This window comes from Rhamphochromis longiceps, linkage group LG19 (assembly GCF_057381845.1).
Source record: "Rhamphochromis longiceps isolate RC_006_pf linkage group LG19, R_longiceps_female_GT1.1, whole genome shotgun sequence".
Taxonomy (NCBI): domain Eukaryota; kingdom Metazoa; phylum Chordata; class Actinopteri; order Cichliformes; family Cichlidae; genus Rhamphochromis; species Rhamphochromis longiceps.
In genome coordinates, this window is record NC_140575.1 from 6,623,310 (window position 1) to 6,645,927 (window position 22,618).

At 40.7% G+C, this 22,618-nt stretch overlaps 1 protein-coding gene across 2 annotated transcripts in view; it reads right to left on the reverse strand.

Annotated features, from left to right (window-relative positions):
* arhgap5 (Rho GTPase activating protein 5) overlaps positions 1-22,618 on the reverse strand; it is a 55,073-nt gene that overhangs the window by 9,131 nt on the left and 23,324 nt on the right. For both annotated transcript variants that reach the window (XM_085390661.1, XM_085390660.1), the window contains exons 4-5: positions 5,860-5,937; positions 1,360-1,491 (exon numbers count right to left, since the gene is read on the reverse strand). In XM_085390661.1, the coding sequence (XP_085246787.1) occupies positions 1,360-1,491; positions 5,860-5,937 (210 nt within the window). The remainder of the gene's footprint in view (positions 1-1,359; positions 1,492-5,859; positions 5,938-22,618) is intronic.

The following is a 22,618-nucleotide window of genomic DNA, read 5'->3' on the forward strand; positions in this document are numbered from 1 at the left end:
AGTTTGAAGCTGATCCAGGCAAAACTGCAAAGGCTAAGTGCTTATTTACAGGTATATGTATTGTATGCCATTGTTTATGTTCACAGTCTCTTTTTTCCTTCTCTGATTACAATGTTTGAAACTTTTCCATGTGTCTTGATTCACTCTGTTATCACATCTATTCAACATGACCTGAAACCAGCAACAACAAAAGCCTGATTCAGGCTCCAGGATAAGTACACTGGTGTCAAACCTGCTCGACAAGTTGGTTACCCTCCTGATGGAAACGTACTGTCGTGTTTAACTGCTCCAAGTTTAAAGAAACAGACAGGAAAGAGGCACCTCAAACTAGACCTTAGTCACGTAAGGAGCAAAAAGATAGAAAGAGAAAGTCAGAGAAGAAGAGCTGATTTAAACGATTCCTTTACCAACTATCAGTTATTTTCCTGGTCATTAATTTGTATATAAATTCTGAAGTTTCCCATGAGAGATGCTGACCAGAAGCCCTGGTTCCTGCTCTATACGAGTCATTTTCTAGAGAAGAAAAACCAGCACCACCCTCCAGATTTCTTCTTCTGTCAGTCTATGAGACTTTTTACAGTTCTCCTTGTGTTTAATTTTGGCTCGCTAATCTGCTGGAGTCAGCCTGATGGTTTCAGCATTATAGACACACAAGCGACACACACACACATACGCAGGATGTCTGACAGCATCCTAGGCCTGAAAAAGCCTCTTAAAAGTGAATGATGTGACTCAAAGCTCTGAGCATGTGGAAACAACTAAACTTCTGCAGCATTAAGGCCAGCTGCTACAGCAGACAAGAGGTTAAAAGTAGAGCCTGACTGATTGGACTGAGGACTGTTAAGGCCGATACTGATATTTGGCAATTTAATTCTGCAGGCCTCTGGTGGGAAAACTATGCAACATCAACACTCATTACATGGTTAAAGGGTGTTTCTCCAGTCTCCTCTTAACTTCTTCATTTTTTAGCTGCATGCATGTGCCTTTATCGTGGTACGACTTTATGTTATTCGCAATAGCACAATAACTCAAAAGTTTGAAGCAATGCTGATCAAACTTTTTAGGGGTGTAGGTATAGTGCTTCTTGTTTATTTTGAAGCTATGGTGTCATTTTACTCTAATGTATCACATTTGAGTTGTAAGCGGGTAAAGGAATATTCCAGCATGCTGCCGCCCAGTGAACCTAACCCTCCATTCACTGTTTTGACTCTGTTTAACATAATTACATCATTTCCTACGTGTTTAACAATTCCTTTAACTTAGAAGTTGCACCAAGTTTTTAATGTGTCTGTCTGGGTGTTTTTGCTATCAGGGCTTACAAAATTGCAGTTCATGACTCGGGTGTGTGTTCATTCTTACTTGCGGCCTCCACCAGCTCTGGGTGCAGGCTGTAGGGGATCAGCGGATCGGGCAGGTCAGCAAAGAAAGCCTTCAGCGCTCCAGCAACGGCATTCACCGCCACATCCATCGCCACAAAGTCAATACTGTGATCTACAGGGAGAGGGAGGGAGAGAGAGAAAAGAGGCTCAACAGCAGATTCGCAAGGTCACTCTGTTTCTGAAGCTTGTTCTGTAGCATTCGTTTCATCCTCTGCATCACAAACAGGAAAACAGCAAAACAACTCCACCCACACGCAGCTTCTGGTTAATACGTTCAAACTCACTGTCCTCTAAAGTCTCCCTTTAGGACCTCACAAACAGTTAAAGCACTCTCCTTAAACCCTTTGTCACTGTGCTCAGCACATTTGTTCTTTTCCTTGCTGTTGTAGCATCAAATTACATTTTTCTGCACAGAAAACTTCCAACACAGTTCTCCAGCCCTGTTCTTAAAAAGTATAAATCACATCCTTCCCATTTGATCTTTTCTACACAATAAAGGGAAACAGCAAAGCACCCCCATATACAATGCAATGTCATTTAAATATGCATGTCTGAATATCTTATTATAATATTCTGATCTAGTTCCCTCGAGTGTAATGTCATTCAAATTTATTCACGTGTAGCATAACTTGTTGTTTTTCTGGAAGGGAAACTGTTCATGATTACGAGCAAAAACAACAACAGTATCTGGCATCACTGGAGTAAAAATCCATTATAACCTATTAGAATATTGTAATTTAAAAAGTGGTAGAGGGACTGCATGGTAGCGTCTGTATGGAATGTATAGTAGCGACCGACTGATTGCTGAGGTAAGACTGTGGTTAGATAACCTGTATTTATCACCCTGTCATTTGTCAGTCAATGTCATTACTTTATTTTTTTTAAGTGGAACTGGTTGTTGATTCAATCGCCTGAGATTAGTTGACCTTAGTACTAGGGCTACACGATTTCGCATAAAATGAGAATCACGATTTTTTGGCTTAGAATTGAGATCACGATTCTCTCACGATTTTCTTTTCCAGTATAAATATTTATTGCGCTTATTAACTGCACATCAACTTCGTAACAGTTGAGACTGAACATAAAAACAATAAATAAACATAAAAACAACAAATGTCTCACGTTTTGTTGTTGCCGCAAAATGTTGTACTGCTTGAAATTCCGTCTCCACCGTTGCTCGACACTGCGTGTATAGAGCAGGTAGTGCAACAATAGAAAAATAGTTGCGGGACGGCACCGTGTAGCGTTTGTCTAGGGTGTTGATCATTTTCCTAAATCCCTCGTTTTGCACAGTGTTGATGGGAGCCATATCTTTGGTCAGGTGATAAGTGATAGCCTCCGTAATTTCTTTGTGCCTGCGGGAGTTCGACGGGTATAGGGAAGCGCTGTATAAGGTTCCCGTTATTGATGTTTGGGTGGTTGACCGGGACGGATTTTCTCCTGTCACTTTCTCGTCATCCCTGACGTGCTCTCCGTTGTTTTTCCCCTGCTAATGTTAGCATCACACGGCACAGCTTCTGTATCACGTGGTATAAGGCTCCGCCCTTGTCGTTTGTTGAGCAGGAAGAGTGAGCGCTTGTTTTCATGCAGATTACATCCTGGATCAAAATGCCGGGACGTCGTCGTCTTTTCTTTTCTTTTCTTTTTTTAAATCGTTGTCATTTGGAAATGAGATCGCACATAAGTATGAATCGAGATCGCGATTTTCTAACGATTAATCGTGCAGCCCTACTTAGTACCCATCTGCCAGACGTTGCTAATGGATACTTCACCTGTCATCATTGCAAGCTGCTCAAGATCAATCCCACAGTCTCGGGTCAGCACAACATTACCAGTGTACATATATGAACCTGAAAAGGTGTATTGGTGTTTTTGCTTTAACAAAAGACTATTCGTGCAATAACATTTTAGTAAGTCACTTCAAATACAAATTATATGTAGCATACTTCTGCACTGCAAAGCATGAAAATAAATATGTAACATGTTATGTGACAAATGGGTAGAAGACATTGAGAGGCATTTATTTGAGTATTTCAGAGGAGCTGGCTATGGTTCATGTTTCGGCGTCTGTTAAAGAACGCTAAAAAACAAAATGTGCTAGCAGCTTGTTATTAGTTAACCAAAGTATCCTTCCTTTGAACACTCAGCTTTTAAGCTCAGCGCTTAGCAATGACACAAACTCGATACGAACTGCTTTTCTGGACTAGATGACCATCGTTTGAAATGGAGGGAGGTCATCTGGACATCTATGGCTACATATTCAATGGTTAGGGGGAACAGATGGCAAAATTACATCCCAGAGACACTTGCAGCCACACAGATGTATAAGCCTGTTATATGCATGTTAAGCCTGAGTGTGGAGCAGATTTGTGGATCCGGGACCAATAACCTGCACTCGTGTCCTCACATACGAGTCAAACAGGATTTAGCTGGGTCAATGTTTCAGTTTGAAAGGATATTAAAGAGCCTGTCAGTTGTGGTGATGCAGCAGTGAGGCCCACAGCTCAGTTTTTGTGTCTGAGCAGGAGAACAGAGCTCCTCTCTGATCACAGCTAACAGAGGTTATCATGAGTGTGTCTGGAGGCACAGAGGGCCGAGTGTTTCTCTGATGGAGCAGCGGGACTGGAACAGAATACACAGCCAGCTCATGAAAGCTTTTTCTTGCTCTATTATTTCTAATGAGGGAGAATGGATGCTTCAGCTCCATCACGTTTTACTTTCTGTTTCATTCACAAATCAGAGGAGAAAAAAAAGTGGGTTGGGTCCAAATCGATCAGCTTTCTCATTAAGCCAGGGTAAAAATACTCTGTAATGACAGTTCAAAGGAATACGTGGAGAAAGAAAAATGCGTATTACTTGCTGTTATGACACTCGGCAACAGCCAAATGACATTTGGAGGGAGGAGAAACGGTGAGAAAGAGGACAGAGCCCTAAGGTAACACGACAGCTGTCACAGTGAATCTGAACGCATGCTGACAAACACGCTGAGCTAGAAACACTTGAAGGAAATGGAGAGCATTGAGCAACGGAGGGATATAAACAACAGGAAATGCACAAATGAATTTAGGAAGGACAGGGTGGGAAAGGAGGAGTCGAGTGAAGGAGGTGAGGAAAGGAAGGAATTTCAAAACAAAAAAATGGTGGCAGCCACCAAAGCCTCAGCCTCAGATACACATCATCTTTCATATTAAAAATGTTTTTTAATATGAAATAATCATAGAATAACCAAGAATATGCTCGAGCTCTTCTCCTGAACAGAGGACCAGAAGAAACAGAACGCAGAAAAAAAAATAAGAAATGCAGAAATGATTCAATAATCATTGCACGCTTCATCTCAGTCAAGTCTCCATATTTCAGCACCTGGCTGTAAAATGCCTGACGCTGCTGACCATGTGCTGGTGATTTCTGCCTGTGGTGACTTTATTTATACTAACAGCCCGTTTGGCAGCTCCCGAACCATCATGAGAAGTTTCGACTGTACTCCACAGGGCATGTGTTTCTCTTTAAGCACTTCTGCTGCGTGGTCAGGTTTGGAATCGGTCTTTTGGAGTTTTCTCTGTGGGTTAAATATATTGCACACATCACACATGTGCTGTCACGGTCCGCTGTGACGGACCGAGTGGAGAATGCGTGTAATGGACCAAGGTGCGTACACAAGTGAACAGACGGGAGTGAGCTTTAACAGAAGGCGAGCCTTTATTATGGCTGAAAACAAGGTGTGCAAATACAGCAGGGATGGCGTGGCTAAACAAAAACCTAAACTGGGAACAAACTATGGTGAGGCTATGGCTTGGAAGACAACAGACCAGGCATGGAAACACGGAGGGTGGGAACACAGACGACGCGACACAGACTGTAAGAAACACAGAGACTAAATACACATGAGGGATGATCAGGGGAAGTGGCCACACATTGGAACGCAGCTGACACACATGAACTTAACGACAGGACAGGAGGAGTGAGCTGAATACACAGACAGTGAATGCAGGCCTTCAAAGTAAAACAGGAAACATGAGACATGAACCGGGGAGACGTAGTACAGGGGGAGGTGACATAACTGACAGCATGAACTTGACAGTACAAGACACACAGACATAAACACACGAAGGGCAAGGGAGACGTAATGCAAGGGTAACATAATTACAAAAAGGACTGGACTACCTTAAAGAACCTAAGCAAACAATAAACATCAAAATAGGTTAAGCATAACACACTGGGTCACACGACCCAGGACCATGACATGCGCTGCTTGATTCTGGAAATGTTTTCCAAAGAACTCCCAGGTTCTTATAACGGCACGATTTAAGTTTATGGGAAAATAATTTTGAAACACATTCTGTGAAACTAATAAAGACTGTTTGCCTCCATGCTTTGAAAATCCAGCTATGCACGCTCTTTCTTCCGATTTCTTAATAGTTAAATATGAATTCATAGGTCTATTACCACTACAAGCATGTGTCTGAGCAGATGAGTGTTTTACCTTGATCAAACTGTTTCTGAATGTTGTCCTGGTCTGTCTTGTTCCCACTGACGCGATACAGGCCCTCTGTCGTCAGACCTGGAAACACATACAGCCATTTTCAGCAACAGCTCTAATGGACTTCATTCATGTGGACTTAAAGCAGCATTAAACACACAAAAAAACTGTTAAAGTGCTGAGCTGAAACAGATGGGCCAACAGAAGCACCGTCTCATCTAATGTGGTTTTCCACATTAAAACATACTGAGAGTATTTGGATTTAAAGCTAAAAACTATGTCCTCTTTCTAGGATTTCAAAGCCTCTAATAATATTCACATTAGACATGTTACATTTAATTAGAACTTTTCTTTTATTTCTTTTTTAAATACTTGTAAATGCTTGTTGTGACACTGGTTATGATGCAATTAGGCCACAAGCTGCAGCAGAAAGAAAAACAAAACTTCCTAGAAAACATTTACACATTTTTTAAACATATAATTCATTTGCTCTGAACAAGGGGGAGAACAGCACTGCAGAAACAACCAGAGACATATATTCCATCACAATCTCCTGAAACCAGAGGCAGCAAATATTATACAGCTGTACTTAATCCACAAAAGGTAGATCAAAGGAGAAAAGAGAGAAAATGGAAAGAAACTTTAGTTGGAGTGCATTTTGTTAAAGGAGGCATTTACACCTTTCTCCATTTCTTGTCAAACATACACTCACCAGTCATTAATTACACCCTGCTAGTATTTTGCCTTTACAGCCAGCATACATTCAACAGCGTGCTGGAACATTTCACAGAGATTGTGGTCTGTGTTGACATGATAGCATCACATAGTCGCTGCAGATCTTAACATCTGAATGATTCATCAAACCAGGCGAGGTTTTCTGATCCTCTGTTGTCCAATTTTGATGAGGCTGTGATAACTGTAGCCAAGATTTCCTGTTCTTGTAGGACCAGGTGTGGTTGTCTGCTCCTGTAGTCCATCTGCTTCAAGGTTTGATAACCTGATTGTAACAAGTGGATATTTGAGTTACTGTTACCTTCCTATCAGCTCGAAGCAGTTTGACTACTCTCCTCTGACACCAAAAGGGCATTTTTGAACACACTCCCTGAATATTTTCTCTTTTTCTCTGTAAACTAGAGATGGCTGTGTGGAGAATTCCCAGTAGACCAGTAGTTTACGAAATAATCGTACCAGTTTGTCTGGCACCAACAACCATGCCATGCTCGACGTAAATTAAATCAGCTCTCTTCCTCAATCCATGTGTGACTGCATAAAACTGCTGCTGCAATGCGATGTAATTAGATATTTGCAAAACTATGAAATGCATGTGTTGTAGATTGGCTATAATCTAATCTTTTATAAACCACCATCTCCCTCTGGATGCAGTTAATAAGGTGTGACAATAGTTTAATATTACTAGTTTCTTTTTTTCCTTTTTCTTTTAAACATACATTTTGAAATGAAAACCTTTATGAGTGGGACACAGACAGAGGAGGATGAAAGTGGTAGGTTAAACATCTCTCTTACTAGCTAAATGTCAGCTGAACATGACACACACAGCGAGATTTAGTCAAAAATATGACGAGTTTTGGGCCACCCACACTATGTTGTTCATTATTAAGCATCAAAAAAATATACATCACATATACTGCAAGTATATGTATGAGTGCAAGTATAAATTATGACCTTTAGTCTTCAGAAATGACAAATTCAACAGTGTGAGACCAATTTGAGACGAATAACATCACAGAAAATCGCAGTGCAACATGAGCACCAGTCATCCAAAGCAGCAACAGCTAGATCAACAATTTTGCTTGCAGACTTCAGCTGGTCTGAGAGCAGCTTTTGTTAAAACCTCGGACCATAAATATCACAGCCAGCTGGCACCTGACAGCTGATCCCAGACCAGCACATACGAGACAGAGTGTCTTAATTAGAGCAATAATGTGTGTTCTGCCTGCAGGGAAGAACACACACGCGCACACACACACACAGGCACACACACATGCATGTATACTGCAGTGTGGATGACCTTGCAGCAGCCACTACACAAAAACTACTGTCGTGTGTGTGTGTGTGTGTGTGTGTGTGTGTGTGTGTGTGTGTGTGTGTGTCCGTCCCTGCAGAGGCAGTTAAGCAGAGACAGTATTATGTAAATTCAGCTTTAATGGATTCAAGTAAATCGTGTCAACTGTGAGCAAGTGTGAATGTGCATGTGTGTGTCCGCTTGTGCGCATGCATTGATCTGCACCTTTCAGCGTTTTTGTTAAAAATGTATGCTTGCTTGTGTTGACTCAGGTGTGTGACATGTGGTAACTCTTAAATTAATAACACAAATTGTAGTGATTGTGCCAAATCACCACAGCCTAATCAGCAACCCACTCGACCTAATTTGTGCATGCGAGTGTATACGTGTGTGTGTGTGTGTGTGTGTGTGTTCACACACACAGCGTGATGTATAAGCTCAGTAAAAAGAGTGGGTGGAAAAGCTCAAATATGTTCTGCTGCTGCACCTTCAATGTGCTCCAATTACTATATTTGTGAGGACTCACTTGGACCTCCACATTACAACTCAAAGCTTCGACCTTCAGCCTGATGACACACTGTTGTGAAATAAATTACACGGTAGAGCAACGCCTCGTCCGAATGTTTCTCTGAGTCACAGCCATATAACTCCTCTGCAGACGCTGGGTGTTCCTGATCTGCTTCTCTGCACTTAACGCACATTAACTTGGCAGCGACACATCAGACTTTCATGTTTCACAGAAAACTGAACATTGAAACACTGAACAAAAAGCACAAAACTGGAAAGATGACGGTTTCTGAAGTGGAATTTTAATGGTTCAGAACATGAAATGAGCTAAAAAGGTCTCAAAAGTTCTATGTGCACTATTTACCAAAGCCATTTATGTCAATGAGGTTTTAGTCAAGGTTGACAGGGTCGCAACTTTACATGTTTTTGCTTTACTCTTGGATATGGAAGCATAAGTTTTGGATTATACTTCTTAAGTTCTGCAATCCAAAAATTAATCATGAATAGCAAATTAGCATCAGCAGTGTTAGCATTTACAAATACCGACGTCTCTTATTGACAGCATGAAGCATTTCTACTCTGGATGCGTTCTTTCTTGGAAAACAACACCTGCACATCACCACTGAGGATTTTAAATCCAACAATCAAGATGTGATTGAAGTACAGACTTTCAGTTTTAATTCAAGGAGGAGTTTACTAAACAAATTGGTCATAACAGCAACTTTTAGACACAGTCCCACATTTAATCGGACTCACAATTAATCAGACAAACAGTTTGATAGCCAGGTGTGCCTGTTCCCTTGTTATTTCATGAGAAATGAAGCAGATATAATATCTTAAGTTGATTCAAACTGCTGAATTTTGAGATGTCAGAACGGCATAATTAAGCTGAATGCACTGAGTATCTCGGCTATTCTTTGACAAAAACGCTCTTTTCTCATTTTTAAGCTGGTTTTTTTTTTGTTGCTGTTGATGTTTTGTTCTTTTTTTAATGAATGAGAAACAATCAGCTGATGATTAAAAATAAATGAATGAATATACAATAAAATATTTGGGGGGTACTTTGTGTATGAAAGCAGAAATCCTCTCCTTTCTTTTGATCTATTCACTGTGTTCATATTCATAACACCAAATATTTTAGGGGTCTTAAAGATTAGTAAATATCATTAAAAAGCCTGGCAATTTGTCCAGTGGTGAAAGTGTTTGCCAATATTTTGCTGTATATATTTTCCACACTAGTTTTGATCTTTATATGTAATGGCTCCAAAGTGTAGCTGGAGACACAGATCCTCTTTGGGTTTGTGTCAGGAAGGCCATCCGTAACAACGTAAAACTGCCAAATCGATCCATGTAGAACATAGTGATGGGCTTTGTAACTTTTAGGACAGTAATTTGAAGTCCAATCCGATAAATAATTTGGACATTTTTCTCCTCTACTAGCTGATGATGATGCAACTCATATTTACTCTTTTTTTCTGTGCCCTGAATCTCTCATCACCTGACCTTAAAATAACCCCCAAAGGCCATTGCCAAAAATGCCACCACCCTGTACATCTGTGCGTCCTTGTGAGGACATTTGATTCTCAACAGGATGGAACACAAAATACACACACACACACACACACACACACACACACACACAGGACCTGAAGGAAAGGAAGTTAACAGTGGAGTTCATGTTTGCATGTTGAGATCAGACAGGACTCGTCCTGCTGTGATATGATCTAATATCCTGACTGACACACACACACACACACACACACACACACACACACACACACACACACACACTTACTATAGCTCAGCTCCTCTCACATTGCTCAATTTCGATCTCTCTCTCTCTTTTTCTTATCTATCACAGCAGTTTCACGGTTTCTCCTGCTACCTGTCTCTCTGCTCACTGGCCAACTGCCACAGTCATTTTATTGCCACGATAACCATCTGCTGTGGGAGGGGGACAGGAAGCTAGTTCAATGAGTGAAAGTCAATCATTGGCTATTTTTAACTCTTATTTTACCAGTCAGGGACATGCGTTATTTTCTTTCTGCCCCCTGTGAAAGTCGAAGCTGACGATGATAAATAGCACAACGATTCGTGTTCCATGCCTGTTTAACAATGCGTTTTGGTCATTTTTCTATCCAATAAAAGTCATCTAAACAGTTATCATGGAGGTGATTTGTTATTTTGTTTGTAGGGTTTTTTTTTTTACCCTTTCATAAGCTTAGATTTATTTTGTTGCAGCCCAAATCAAAAGCATTTTCCTACTGTGAAAAGCTGCAGTGAAAAACAATATTAAGCGTTCCAGTTATGCAAAGCTGGTGCGTTCAATAATGGAACAAAGACACATAAATAACTCTGAGAAAGAAAAAACACCCCCAATAAATCCCACTTTGTTCAACACACACATGAGGATTGTTGCACTGAGTAAAACACCCAAAGTCACAACCAAAAAAAGAAATAAATAAATATTCCTTCTGTTCTGATTGATTCACAGCAATCTGCAACTATGTGTGGAGATCCTTGGCCTGAGCAGTTTAATAAAAAGACGCCTGAATGGGGCGTTCACTTGTCCTGAAAAGCAACCAAACTGGGTACAAACGTTCACTGTTAAACATGTTATTCCCATTAAGATAATTAAGGTGCTGATGCGGCGGCATCGGCAGGATCGAGGAAATCAGATTAAAGGCGCTAAAGACGTTAACAGTCTGCTGCTGGGGAAAATGAGGAATATTTTCTTCACAGACTGTCATCCACTCAAGAAGAGGGATAAATAAAGCTCTGGGGATTGTGTCTTTAAATTGCAAGTCATTAATGTTTTATTCAGCACTCTGCATTAACATTTACTAGCCTCGAGTTGTGAACCTCGAGATGTGGCAATAGAAATTTGAGGCGTTTTGAAAAGATTATGGGACAAAAAAAGAATATTCTGCTAGCAAAATGTTAGTTTGACATCGCTCTAATATTTGCTGTGTTTGTTGTGTTTTACCTCTTCAGGACTGGAATGGATGCTTAAATAAAATAATCTAAAAGAATTATTGGGAAGAATTCCTCTATGTTGACGACTCATATCCAATGGTGGGGGTTGGTCAGCATACACTGATCTAGAGGAAGTTTTAATATTTTAGCAAAACAAAGACCCAATCAGCTGCTTAGATTCACATATTTAAGGTTTATAGGTAAGTAACATCCATCCACCACACACGTTTTTCTGCTTATCCAAGCTTCTCTAATCCTAAACTTAAAGAAAGACATAGAGCGCTTGTTAAACTAAGCAGCAAACACGCTGCTTCCTATCAGCACATCCCAGCCCTCATGTTCCACTTTCTCATATCCAGGACACTTAGCTCTTATCCTGCTCGTTATAAATGGGACGTGGCATGCTAACATGCGCTGAAGATGAATGCGCAGGTAAAAGTGCTCAGTTTTCCCCAGAGGAGCCGGAACGTTTCCCACAATCCTTCAGCTAAGAAATGAGCTGAGCTTTCTGGTCTGGAAGTCATTCTGTGGGCAATCCACTCATCCAGAAAGAGGGGGTGGAGGGTGTGTGTGTCGGAAAAGGAGCATGACCTCAGGTGAGCACTTTCTTTGTCCTCACCCTTTATTCTCATACACACACACACGCACACACACACTTGGCTGAGTTTGTGGTCTGGTGGAGTCATCAGTTTCTCCAACGGTGTGTTAATTTAACGACCGGCCCACCACACAACCATGGGTCAATATAAATCAATATGAAGGCTGCGAGGAGCGCGTGTGTGAGTATGATTTAATATCTGGGCACCTTAGGTAACGAGATCCATACCCCACACATGCACACGGTCTCAGCAGGAAACAAAACCACAGCTGTAGTCTCCTTTCAATCAGAGATTGCAGAGTATATTAACACACACAAAGGTAACTGTTGCTAAAAGATTGTTTCTTAAATTCTACATCTGTTGTTCATCTTCTTTATCTTTACACTGATTCTTGATAATAGTTATACTGGAATGATGAACATGATCACTGAAGTCATTTTTGCATGAATGAATCTGATGTTCATTTTCGACACTGGCTGAAAGAAACCACAAAAATGATCAGCCTGGAGGTTGATATGACAACTTTGCTTGCATGCACGCGCTCTCTTCATTGTTTATAGTTGCTGTGCTGTACAGATTGAAAAGGAAGTGTTTTGCTGAAAAGAACTGGATCCGCTAATACCAGACCATGTTTCAATGGAAGCTGATAATCCCAGCTTTGAGACTTGTGATAAACACCATCATCCTGGAGCAAATCAACACACCAGGACTTCTCTGACCAAATAGTAACAAAAATACCACCTCCCAGTTTTACACCCACAGCAACCATTCAAACGGCATTTCATATCCATGCCTATCCAGACTTGACCTTTGACCATTTGGATATAAAATTCCAAAACACTTAATCATTTTTAACTTATCCTGAAATGCTGTGATAACACTGAATGAATTCTTCAGTTGTGGTTTTATGAGGTCACAGTGACCTTCACCTTTAAATACCAAATTTTAATAGCTTCATCTTTGAATCCGAGTGGTCATTTGTGCCAGATATAATGAAAATCCCTCAAGGCATTCCTGACTGGTGTACACAAATTATTATAGCACACTGAACGCTGTGATTGATTAAATCAATCAGCTCTCAGTCCCAGATGGATATCCCATGGCTGTTAGCAAAATGAGCGTTCCAAGTCGGCAGTTTCCTGGTCCATCTCGGTAACAAATGATTCATGTTCAAAAAGAAAAAAACCCTAGCTTTTTGGAAAGCAGCAGGGAGCTGGCAGTAGACACCCCAATTAACACTGTTCACACAATGTTTTAAGTCCCCGTTTCCCCTCCTCGTCATAACAGGCACATGCAAAGCTAACATGGCACACAGAGACACACACTGGAAATAAGCAACATTTAAATTAGCCAGTTATTGTTCAATGACCTACACAGAGACTCTGAAACTCTCAAGACTACAAGATCAGCCAATAAAGTGTGAGATAAGGGATGGAAGATTAGAATGGTATACAGTTACACATTATAACCTAAACCCTGTTAAAGAGGCAATGGGGTTTAAAAGCCATGGGTCTTTATCAGATAAGGAGGATACAGAAATCTGAACCTACCAACGCTGCGGCAACTGTAGTGCTCAGCATTACTAGCTTGACCCACATTATTAAAGACGCAAGAAGTGTACCATTCAGGATCTCACTTGAAATGATGTATTGCCTTTGATGGCAACTCTGTAGGAGTGCAATACTAAGTCTCCAGAGTGAAGTATTTTACTTTAATAAATCCATCCATCCTCTTAAATATGTATCAAGATCAGGGTCACATGGGGCTTATCGCAGCTGTCATAGGACAGGAGGCAATGGATCCCCTGGACAGATAGCACATCTATGGCAGGGTTAACACAGACAGACATCCATTCATGCTCACATTCACACTGCAGCTCCTAACACAATTCAAAGCAAACAACAACACATTTTCTCACGGTGCCTCACTAGTACTGGGCCAAAGAGGTGAGGATTCAACTTCTCCTCCTCCTTTGCCTCACTCTGTTCATGCTTTCTTTCTTTCGGCCCCATCTCCCCTTTGGCTCCTTGCCGCTACTTCAGCTGTTAAGCATCATCTTCACTTTGATTTATTGGAACTGGATTCTATAATAAACAGTCATCTGTAGCCAAAATGTAACACTGCAGCGAGCACCATAACAATTTATCGAAGAGATTTTAGGTAATGGAAAAGAAAGCAAAGGTGACAGAATAAGTAGCTGCAAACCACAGAATCTATGTAAATCACAAATAGTGTACCATATTATCTACCATCCAGACCGTTTACAACAAAAACACTCATGAGACCTCTGAATGGATCCATTTTTTCTCCCCTCCAGCTGCACAAGCCTAGCTTGAAACTTTTAAACAACTTGATTTTATCAGAGGTTTTCTTATACTTTCTTTTTAGGTAATGTATTTGTTGTCTCGCTTACAATGTATTTGGGTACAATGTCTTGAGGTAAAACATTCCTTTAAATTTGTTAACGGTTTTAAATTTTAAATAAACTTTAGGAGAAAATACAAAAAATAAAGGTATAAAACTACCTTGATATTAAAATGAATTCCTTCTAAGTAACTAAAATGCTGCATTTGAGTCAAAAGTAGGTTTTCACATTGAACACACAGCTGAATCAGGTCATAAGAAACTGTGAAAAGAATGTCAACTACTCCAGTGTGACGTCATTATAAAATTCATTTACATCTACAACCAGATGTCTCCCAGGCGCCTCTATTTATGCTCGAGATTTAAAAGTTTTGCTAATTACTACAGTGTCCTCACAGTCCAGCCTCGTGATCTGAACTCGTGTGCATTGAACTGTGTGTCACTGGGTATGGTGACAGTAGGGCAGATGTCGGGCTTTCAGCAAGCCAAGTCAGCAGCGCGTGCACACACACAAATACACATGCATGCACACTAATTTTCTAATGTAACAGAGACAGATGGGCAGTATTATAAATAGAGTTGTCAAGCTATAGCTACCTAGTTACTGCTCTGTTTATACACACACACACACACACACACACACACACACACACACATTCAGTTTGTCCTTTTATAATACTTTTTTACTGATTATCCGTTCATCCTGCAGAAGAATGTGATCAATTATAACCACATCTAATAAATTATATTTTAGCAGAAACCATTCAAGCCCTACTAAAAAATTTAAATGTGAAAGAGAAAACTGTTTAGAAAAACATGAGGTTGAAAAGGCTAAATTTGCAGGTTTGTAATTAAAAATGAACCTGTGGTGCTGGATTTAGATTTAATTAAACAATAAAATCAATTAATCTTCAGAATTTTTGAATGTTTTTCTCTGTTGCCAGTTAAAACGGATATGAAGAGATAATGTATATGTTATTATGTACAGTAACAGACCACATGACCTCAAACCCTCCAAAAATACTTGATAAATATTTCCTTTTGTACAAAAGGAAATAAAGGCTTAGTGGTACTGAAACATTGTGCAATATTCCTTTACATTTTTAAAAGCTCAAAGAAACATTTACTACAAATATAAACTACAAACATCTACTACAACTGTGGGTGGGGGCACTTTGACAATGCTAGCATTAATGAGTCACGCAACAACACAACATGTGTCACTTCTTATCTGTCATATTCTATTAAATACACAAACATCAACACAAACACACACACACACACACACACACACTAACAGCATGCATTTATTTTTAGTGAAGGTAAGTGATGACAGAGAGGAGAGGAGAGCATGGAGAGAGAACAGATAATGATGATAAGGGGAAGAGGGGGAGAGCAATCAGAGGAGAAAGATGTGAGTGTGAGAGGTGGGGGAGAGAGAGGAGAGAGAAAAGAGAGATAAGAGGATAAAGAGAGGGAGTGATGGGGTGATGATAAGGGACTGTGGAAAAGAGAAGCTGAAGGTATAAAAGGAGATATGGATGACAGAGAGAAGATAAAAGAGGAGAAGGGAGAGGTAGGGGGAGGGTAAAGAGGTCAAGGGTGAAGTGATAGGAGAAAAGGAACGAAGGGGCAGAGAAAGGGCTGGATAAAAGGAAAGAGGATAAAGGTCGAGAGATGGATGGACAGAAGACGAGGAAATGGGAGAAACAGAACAGAATGGGAGAAGATTGCAATAGAAAAGAGGAGAAAAGGGAGGAAAAGGTGAAATCAATCCAAGACAATTAAGTTGTAGTAGAGGAAAAAGGGAATGGAGAAAAATAAGAGAGAAGTCAGTAGGTGTAGAAGGTGTAGATGAAGAGGGAAAAGAGGGATGTGTGAGAGAAATGGCAACTGGAGGAAAAAGGGGAGGAAGGGAAGAGGAAAAATATTCAGATGCAAAGAAAGGAGGGAAAGGAGGATGGAGAAAGAGAGGGATTAGTGGATGAAGTCAGAATAAAGGAGGAGGCAGTGGATCTCCTTGAGCTCAGTGTCGAGCTGTGATGTGTGATGCAGCTAGACATTAAAATCACTTCTTTATAGCAAAAATCAGCTTTTTCAGTTCACAATTTCTGCTTTCACATTTTCTAGAATGATCAAACTTGATCAGTTTTACATATTACTTATTTATGAGCTGATCAGTGATACATTTTTCGATGAGAACGAGGGAAAGTACGTGTATTTCATGTATTTTTGCATTTTGTATTGATGGAACCTTCCAGGGACACAATGTCCAGGATTGTATATTTACACGTTGTCACTGCACTGTTCACAAATCTAAATCATCATCTAATCACTGGAGATGGGAAATACAAAGAAGCTGTAAACACCATTAGCAATGAGCAGGAACTCCAGCAACACTGAGGCACAAAAAGAAGGAAAAAGAATCTGTACAGCAGACCTCACCAACTGCTGATCCCATTTCCACTAAGCTCGGGGAAATGGTCGCTCAAAGCATTCAAAATGACACTGGGATGCAGTTACAGCTACAACAAGGTGACATTTCACTCGTGATTGGCTCAGACGAGGATGAGCTAGGACAGTTTCACTGCTGTCTTGTTAGCACTGAGAAGTCGAGGACGTCAGTTTATTTTAATAGTTCAATTTCTGCTGAATGTCAAAAACGGATACATTTACTGTCTTGGCACTCACACAACTGACTGACTGAACATGTCAAATGTTTTTGCCTTACATTAGTTATATAACTTCTTTTTTAATAACTCAGAGTGGTATGCAATGATCCATCAGGTTATGGGACATAATTATTGCCACAGTCATTCCTTCAAATTAAAAGTGACTTTTTAAATTGAAACTGCAGTAAATTATTGTCCTATGAATGCTGAACCTGCAACTCACCAGAATTGGACATGTTTTTTTTTCCTGAGCAACTCTCACTTCTCTAGAAAATAGCACTAATAGCGCTCTGTGGATGTTACAGAATACCTATTGGACTTATATGTAATTACTCAGTGCTGTAAGAAAACTAAATTTAGTTCAGCTGTACGGGGGTGCAGTTTGAGGTTTGAGGAAAGAAGAAACCACCAGAGCTAAATGAAAAAAAAACTAAACTGCTCAAAATGACACCATGCCAGCTTGCTTGACCCTTTCGCTGTCATTTGTTTAATATTCACTTTACTGCCTTTTTTTTATCCCCGCTCCCTCACATGTTTGCTGGCGGCATCCTGGCAAGAAAGAGGAGCGAGAGAGATTTACACAAAGAGAGAGGAGGGCAACATAAGGGCTTTTCAAGGCAAACTAATGGAAGACTGGACCGCTCAACTACAGCCACAGGACACACTCTCGCTCTAACACACACACACTTGCACACAAGCCCCATTAGACCAGATGACTGCCTTGGAGCCAGGTGGCATAGCACTAGCCTCTCTCTCTTTCTCGCCTTTTTTTCCCCTCTATCTGCACAGTCTGTCCCCAAGACAAAAACACAGTTTGCAGTATGCTATTTTACCGCACACACACAGCCGCCTCCAGCCCGGCTCAGGCTGGCCTCGTCTGTCCTTGCCTCCAGGTTAGACAGGGCCCTGATACTGTGCTGCAGACACATTCTAGGAGCCATAACCAATCGCCCTAATCTAATCCTTGCATAGCCTGCCTCACTTTAAGCAACAGAAAGAGAGTCCATCATATACAGCTACATTTGACAACGCTCTGCAACCGCAATCGTCTTTCAGATTGTTTTCATAAATCCCTACATCCACACAGATGATCTGAACAGCAGGAAACCGATAAATCTTCTCATCCTCTTCTTTCAGCAACTCCCCCCCCAAACAAAAAAAAAGATATAAAGAAAAATGTTCATCCCAGCCAAAATATTATTAAGCAGGAACTGCCTCACCCAATATTCTGCCATGAGGCTAATTCATGGGGTCCAGTGCAGAAAGCAGATGTCCACGCAGCTTTATTTATAATGAAATATAAACTGCTGTGCAACAGTAATTCAGTCTAGAGACACTATAAGGAAGAAATGTGTCAATCAAAGAATGCCGAATAAAAATCTGAAAAGAGAAATCCAATCCAACGGATTTGCTTTGCTGACAAAATCCCAAAGTTTAGTTTACGTAGCGTTTTCAATGTATCCATAAAGCAAATTAGTACGGTGACCACAGTAAAAGTATGGTTTTATCTCCCCTCATTTAGACTGGCAATTTTAAATAAATCTCTAGGAGTTACTGAAATGGCTGCAGGACTTGTGTCCAGAAGCACTTTGATACCATATCAGCGTATCAGAGAGGAAAATACCACTTTCACAAGAGCAAGAAGCTCTTTGTTCTCGATGAAACAACAATAAACGATCAGAAACTGAATAAGACAATCTGTGTGTCGTTTAGGTTGTTTACAGACGGACTATAAAAGTGGGAATAACAGGGAAATTTCTGACGCAGCTTCTTCTCAAACAAGACTACGCCCACTTTGTTTAATGTTTGCTACGGCCAGCCATCCTTTTCGACTGGAGAGCTGACTGTCAGAAAACACCGAAACATGTGCTTCATCATTTTTCAAGAGCCAGAGGAGACATTGTCAAATGATTTGCTTTGGTTGACAAAGAGAAGGGAAAAAGATGCAAAGAAAGTCAGTTTACTGCTTCTATAATTACCAGGAAAACAGCAAGTCCTTCACGTAGCGCTGAAAGCAGCACATTTCTCTAAAAGCAGCTAAAGGTCAGGGATGTGAACATGTGTATGGCAACAAAAAATAGACAGCTCTTAGATCATTATCTCAATATAAGAGTCTAATAAAGACACAAAATCCTGTGATGGCATAACTCACTATAGATTAGGCTACAACCCGTGTGAAAAAAAAAGGATTTTGACCAGAAAACAAACTGTTGACACATGATTTATCATCATTTTAGCTGCCAGGGAACAAGTAATGAAATAAAGAAAACTGTATATAAAATAGTTAGTGCTGTGCTAACTCGCTAACTCGCCCAGTGTGTGGGGCTGGACGGCGCTAACACGTTAACGAGCTAACCGTGCTAGCACGTTGACGCCATGCAGCCCCATGCACGGGGCGGTCGAGCTCACTAACGGAGATTTGCCGCGTTAATGCGGTTATGGCGTTAACGTCATTTTAACCAGATTAACGCTGACAGCAGTAAAAATAGTATGATTACTTAATCGTGCCTCTTAGGTACTAATGGTTTACACCCTGGCCTAAATCAAATTGTATTGATTTTAAACAGACAACAGAACAACAAAAAGTATTAACTCTAAATTTTGGGTTGAGAAACGAACAAAACAGAGAGAAAAGCTCATAGTAGTAGACGTAGTCAGACAGAGACAAGGTCTGAACATTCCTGAAGCCCAAAACAGGTAATCACATACAATTAGCCAAGCTAAAAAAAAACAAACCCAAAAAACAACTCTATCCTCTGTCTCTCACTGGGGATGATCAGCACACAGAGAATAGATAAATGAGAAGAAATATACAGAGAGAGAGGAAGGAGGGCAGAAAGTGCAGAGCTTGCCCAGAGGGATAAGGTGATGGGATGAATGAGGTCAGAGTCCCTGCTTCACCTATTCACTGAAAAAAATCATAAACTGGGTGGATGGGAGAGAAGGGAGCGGCTGCTTAGATACTCAGCCACAGGCACGCACACACCCACAGTCAAGTCCACACCCACATTTTCCTGTCTCTTGGTGTGTCACTGACCAGGAACTCCACAGGGAAGAGATCAGGACTCGAGGCTACATAGCAGGATGTAAGGCTGTGTTATAAGAACCAAAAATGAGGGTGTTGTAAAGTGTCACAAACAAATCAAGCATAAGCAATAAAATGCTCTGTAGCCGCCTGATCCAGCCTCACTTGAGCGCAGTCACATGTAACCGCAAACACGACCTGTCACAAGAACAGCGAGCCTTTGTGGCGTCTGCTTTTCACGCACCCATTATCTGCTCAGAAACCACAGAAACACAGATCGCTGTCATCACCTCTCCGCCTCTCAGCTGGTGGTTTATTACATGTGGTTAGAGCTCATCCAACCACAAGCTACTGTGCCACAGCTCCTCGCTCTAACTGGGGAAAGGAATCAAACACCAGCCAGTGACTCATAAGCTTGGGAAACAGGGCTAAAGCTGTGAGTTAGACAGAGAAGGGGGGGAAAAAAGAGATGCTGGTCTTCGGTTATAAGAGCAGAATATGAATAAACAAATGAAGGTCAAAGGTAACTGCAATAGACTAATCAGAATGAATAATTTGCCTCAGAACAGCACAAAGCTAATCAGTCAGTCACTGCAGCCTGTTGTCATGTGAACAGTACTGAAGAAATTAGCTGCTGGGGCTGAAATATCACATACCTCTGAGTTTCACTAAATGCATTCGTGTGAGAAAGCGAACCAGCGACCCAGATATAACTATAAAAGGTCAAGACTTTAGTTCCTGGTAAACAAAGAACTTATAAATCTAATTTTGTGATGATACAACAGGAAAATCAAGTGTCTACTGACTCTGGGATGCATGGAAAAAAGCCAGCCTGCTCAATTTTAGCGAACAACACAACAACAATTACAATAGTTAAATAATTAAATGGGGAAAAAAAGAGTTGAGGGTGGTGGAGGGTTGTATTCATCCGCTGGGAAGTTTTTGACTCCAGGGTTAGGGCCAGTCTCTCTCCAGCTGGCTGTCTGAGGGTGCAGACAGGGGCAAAGAGAGCCCCGGTGGCAGAGGACTCGCATGCCTGAAGAACCCTACATGGCAGCCTCAGGGCAAGCTACAGATAGCCCAACAACAGTTGGTTTGATGGCCAAAGGCTATTTTTCCATCATCTTGACCTGACCTGCACTAATCAGCCAGTGAGTTTAAGCTTTCAGAAATATGAAGAAAGAAAAAAAAATACAACTGGAAAGAAACCCAGGACAAACAAAACAAAAGCATTGTTAGGGAAATGAATGCAAAAGAGGATTTGTTTTATCCTAATTGTTTTGTTTTTATAAATCGCTGTAAGGCAAAATCATAATTAAAAACCAATTAAATGCCTAGCCTCACAAAAATAATATAGTTTAGTGGCCTTACAGATATGCCTGGTTAACAGTTTGTTAATGGCCACACATCAATGGACACAAATAATCCCACAATTATACCAGAAGCCAGCAGCGTGAGTCTGTTATCTAACTTGTTGACAGGTCCTGTTTTGATACTTTGGGTCACTGGATCGTTTTATGATTGCAATATTGAAACCTTATCTGTTGATACACGCAAAAATACCATCGTCACAAGCTACTGTGTTGGAAATGGCTACTACATCCTCTGGTGGCCTAATTATGGTCTTCCAGTGTATCCTGGGAAACAGGAAGTGCTTGGTGTAATTTAACAAAAGCTTAAGAGAAAGCTTAAGAGTGCAAACGACTCTTGTTCATTGATTACCGATGGTGAGCTATCGAGTTGGCTGACAGTTGACAAGATCCAGCATAAACTCTCACTCAGGAGTTTGTGTGGCAGAAGGAGTCAAAACATGAAATGCCAGGATCTGTTTGGATTACGCTGCTTTCCACTGATCCTGTGAGGTATGATCATGTTAATGTCTCAACCCCCTTTTTTAGAGTGCTCTGTGGGATATGTACTTAAGCTTCTCCACTGTGTTAAAACTAAAACCAAATCTGAATTTCGGTTTTGCTTTCAAATGGTCGTAACGGGACTTCCAGAGCGATCTAAAAATAGCGACAGCACTGGAAGCAGCCCAGAGGTACAAAAGGACGCGACCCTCGAGGCAAGAACATCCCAAACTAAATCTATGGCTCTTGTGTTTTTATTGTTAAGCCTTTTTTGTAGAGCTCAGTACTCAGAAAATCACCTGCATGATTTAAGTGCAAATGTGAGGGTGTGATGTGTACAGCGAATGTAAACACTAGAACTGGAACAATGAGTCAATCAGCTGATTAACAAGAAATCAATAGACTGGCTGTTTTGATTGGACAATTGTTGTTTTTCTTTAAGTGACATAAATACATAAATTAAAATCAATACCATGCAGATTAATCTTAAAGTGCTGTTTTCTGCCTGTCTGCAGCTGCAGATTGTTTCTCTTCTAGTCTTCAAACAAAAGTAAAAAAAATAAAAATATATTTTTTTAAAAACAGCCTTTTTTCTTCCCAGACAGTGATACCAGAAGGTCACAGGTCAGACAGTTAGACCAGTCTCAACGGGGACCAGGCAGCTGGGAGCACTGGCTCTCTGACCATTGAACAGGAAGCTCATTTTGTGTTTCCATTGGACATGACGTAAGTCCAGCTGCCAGCAG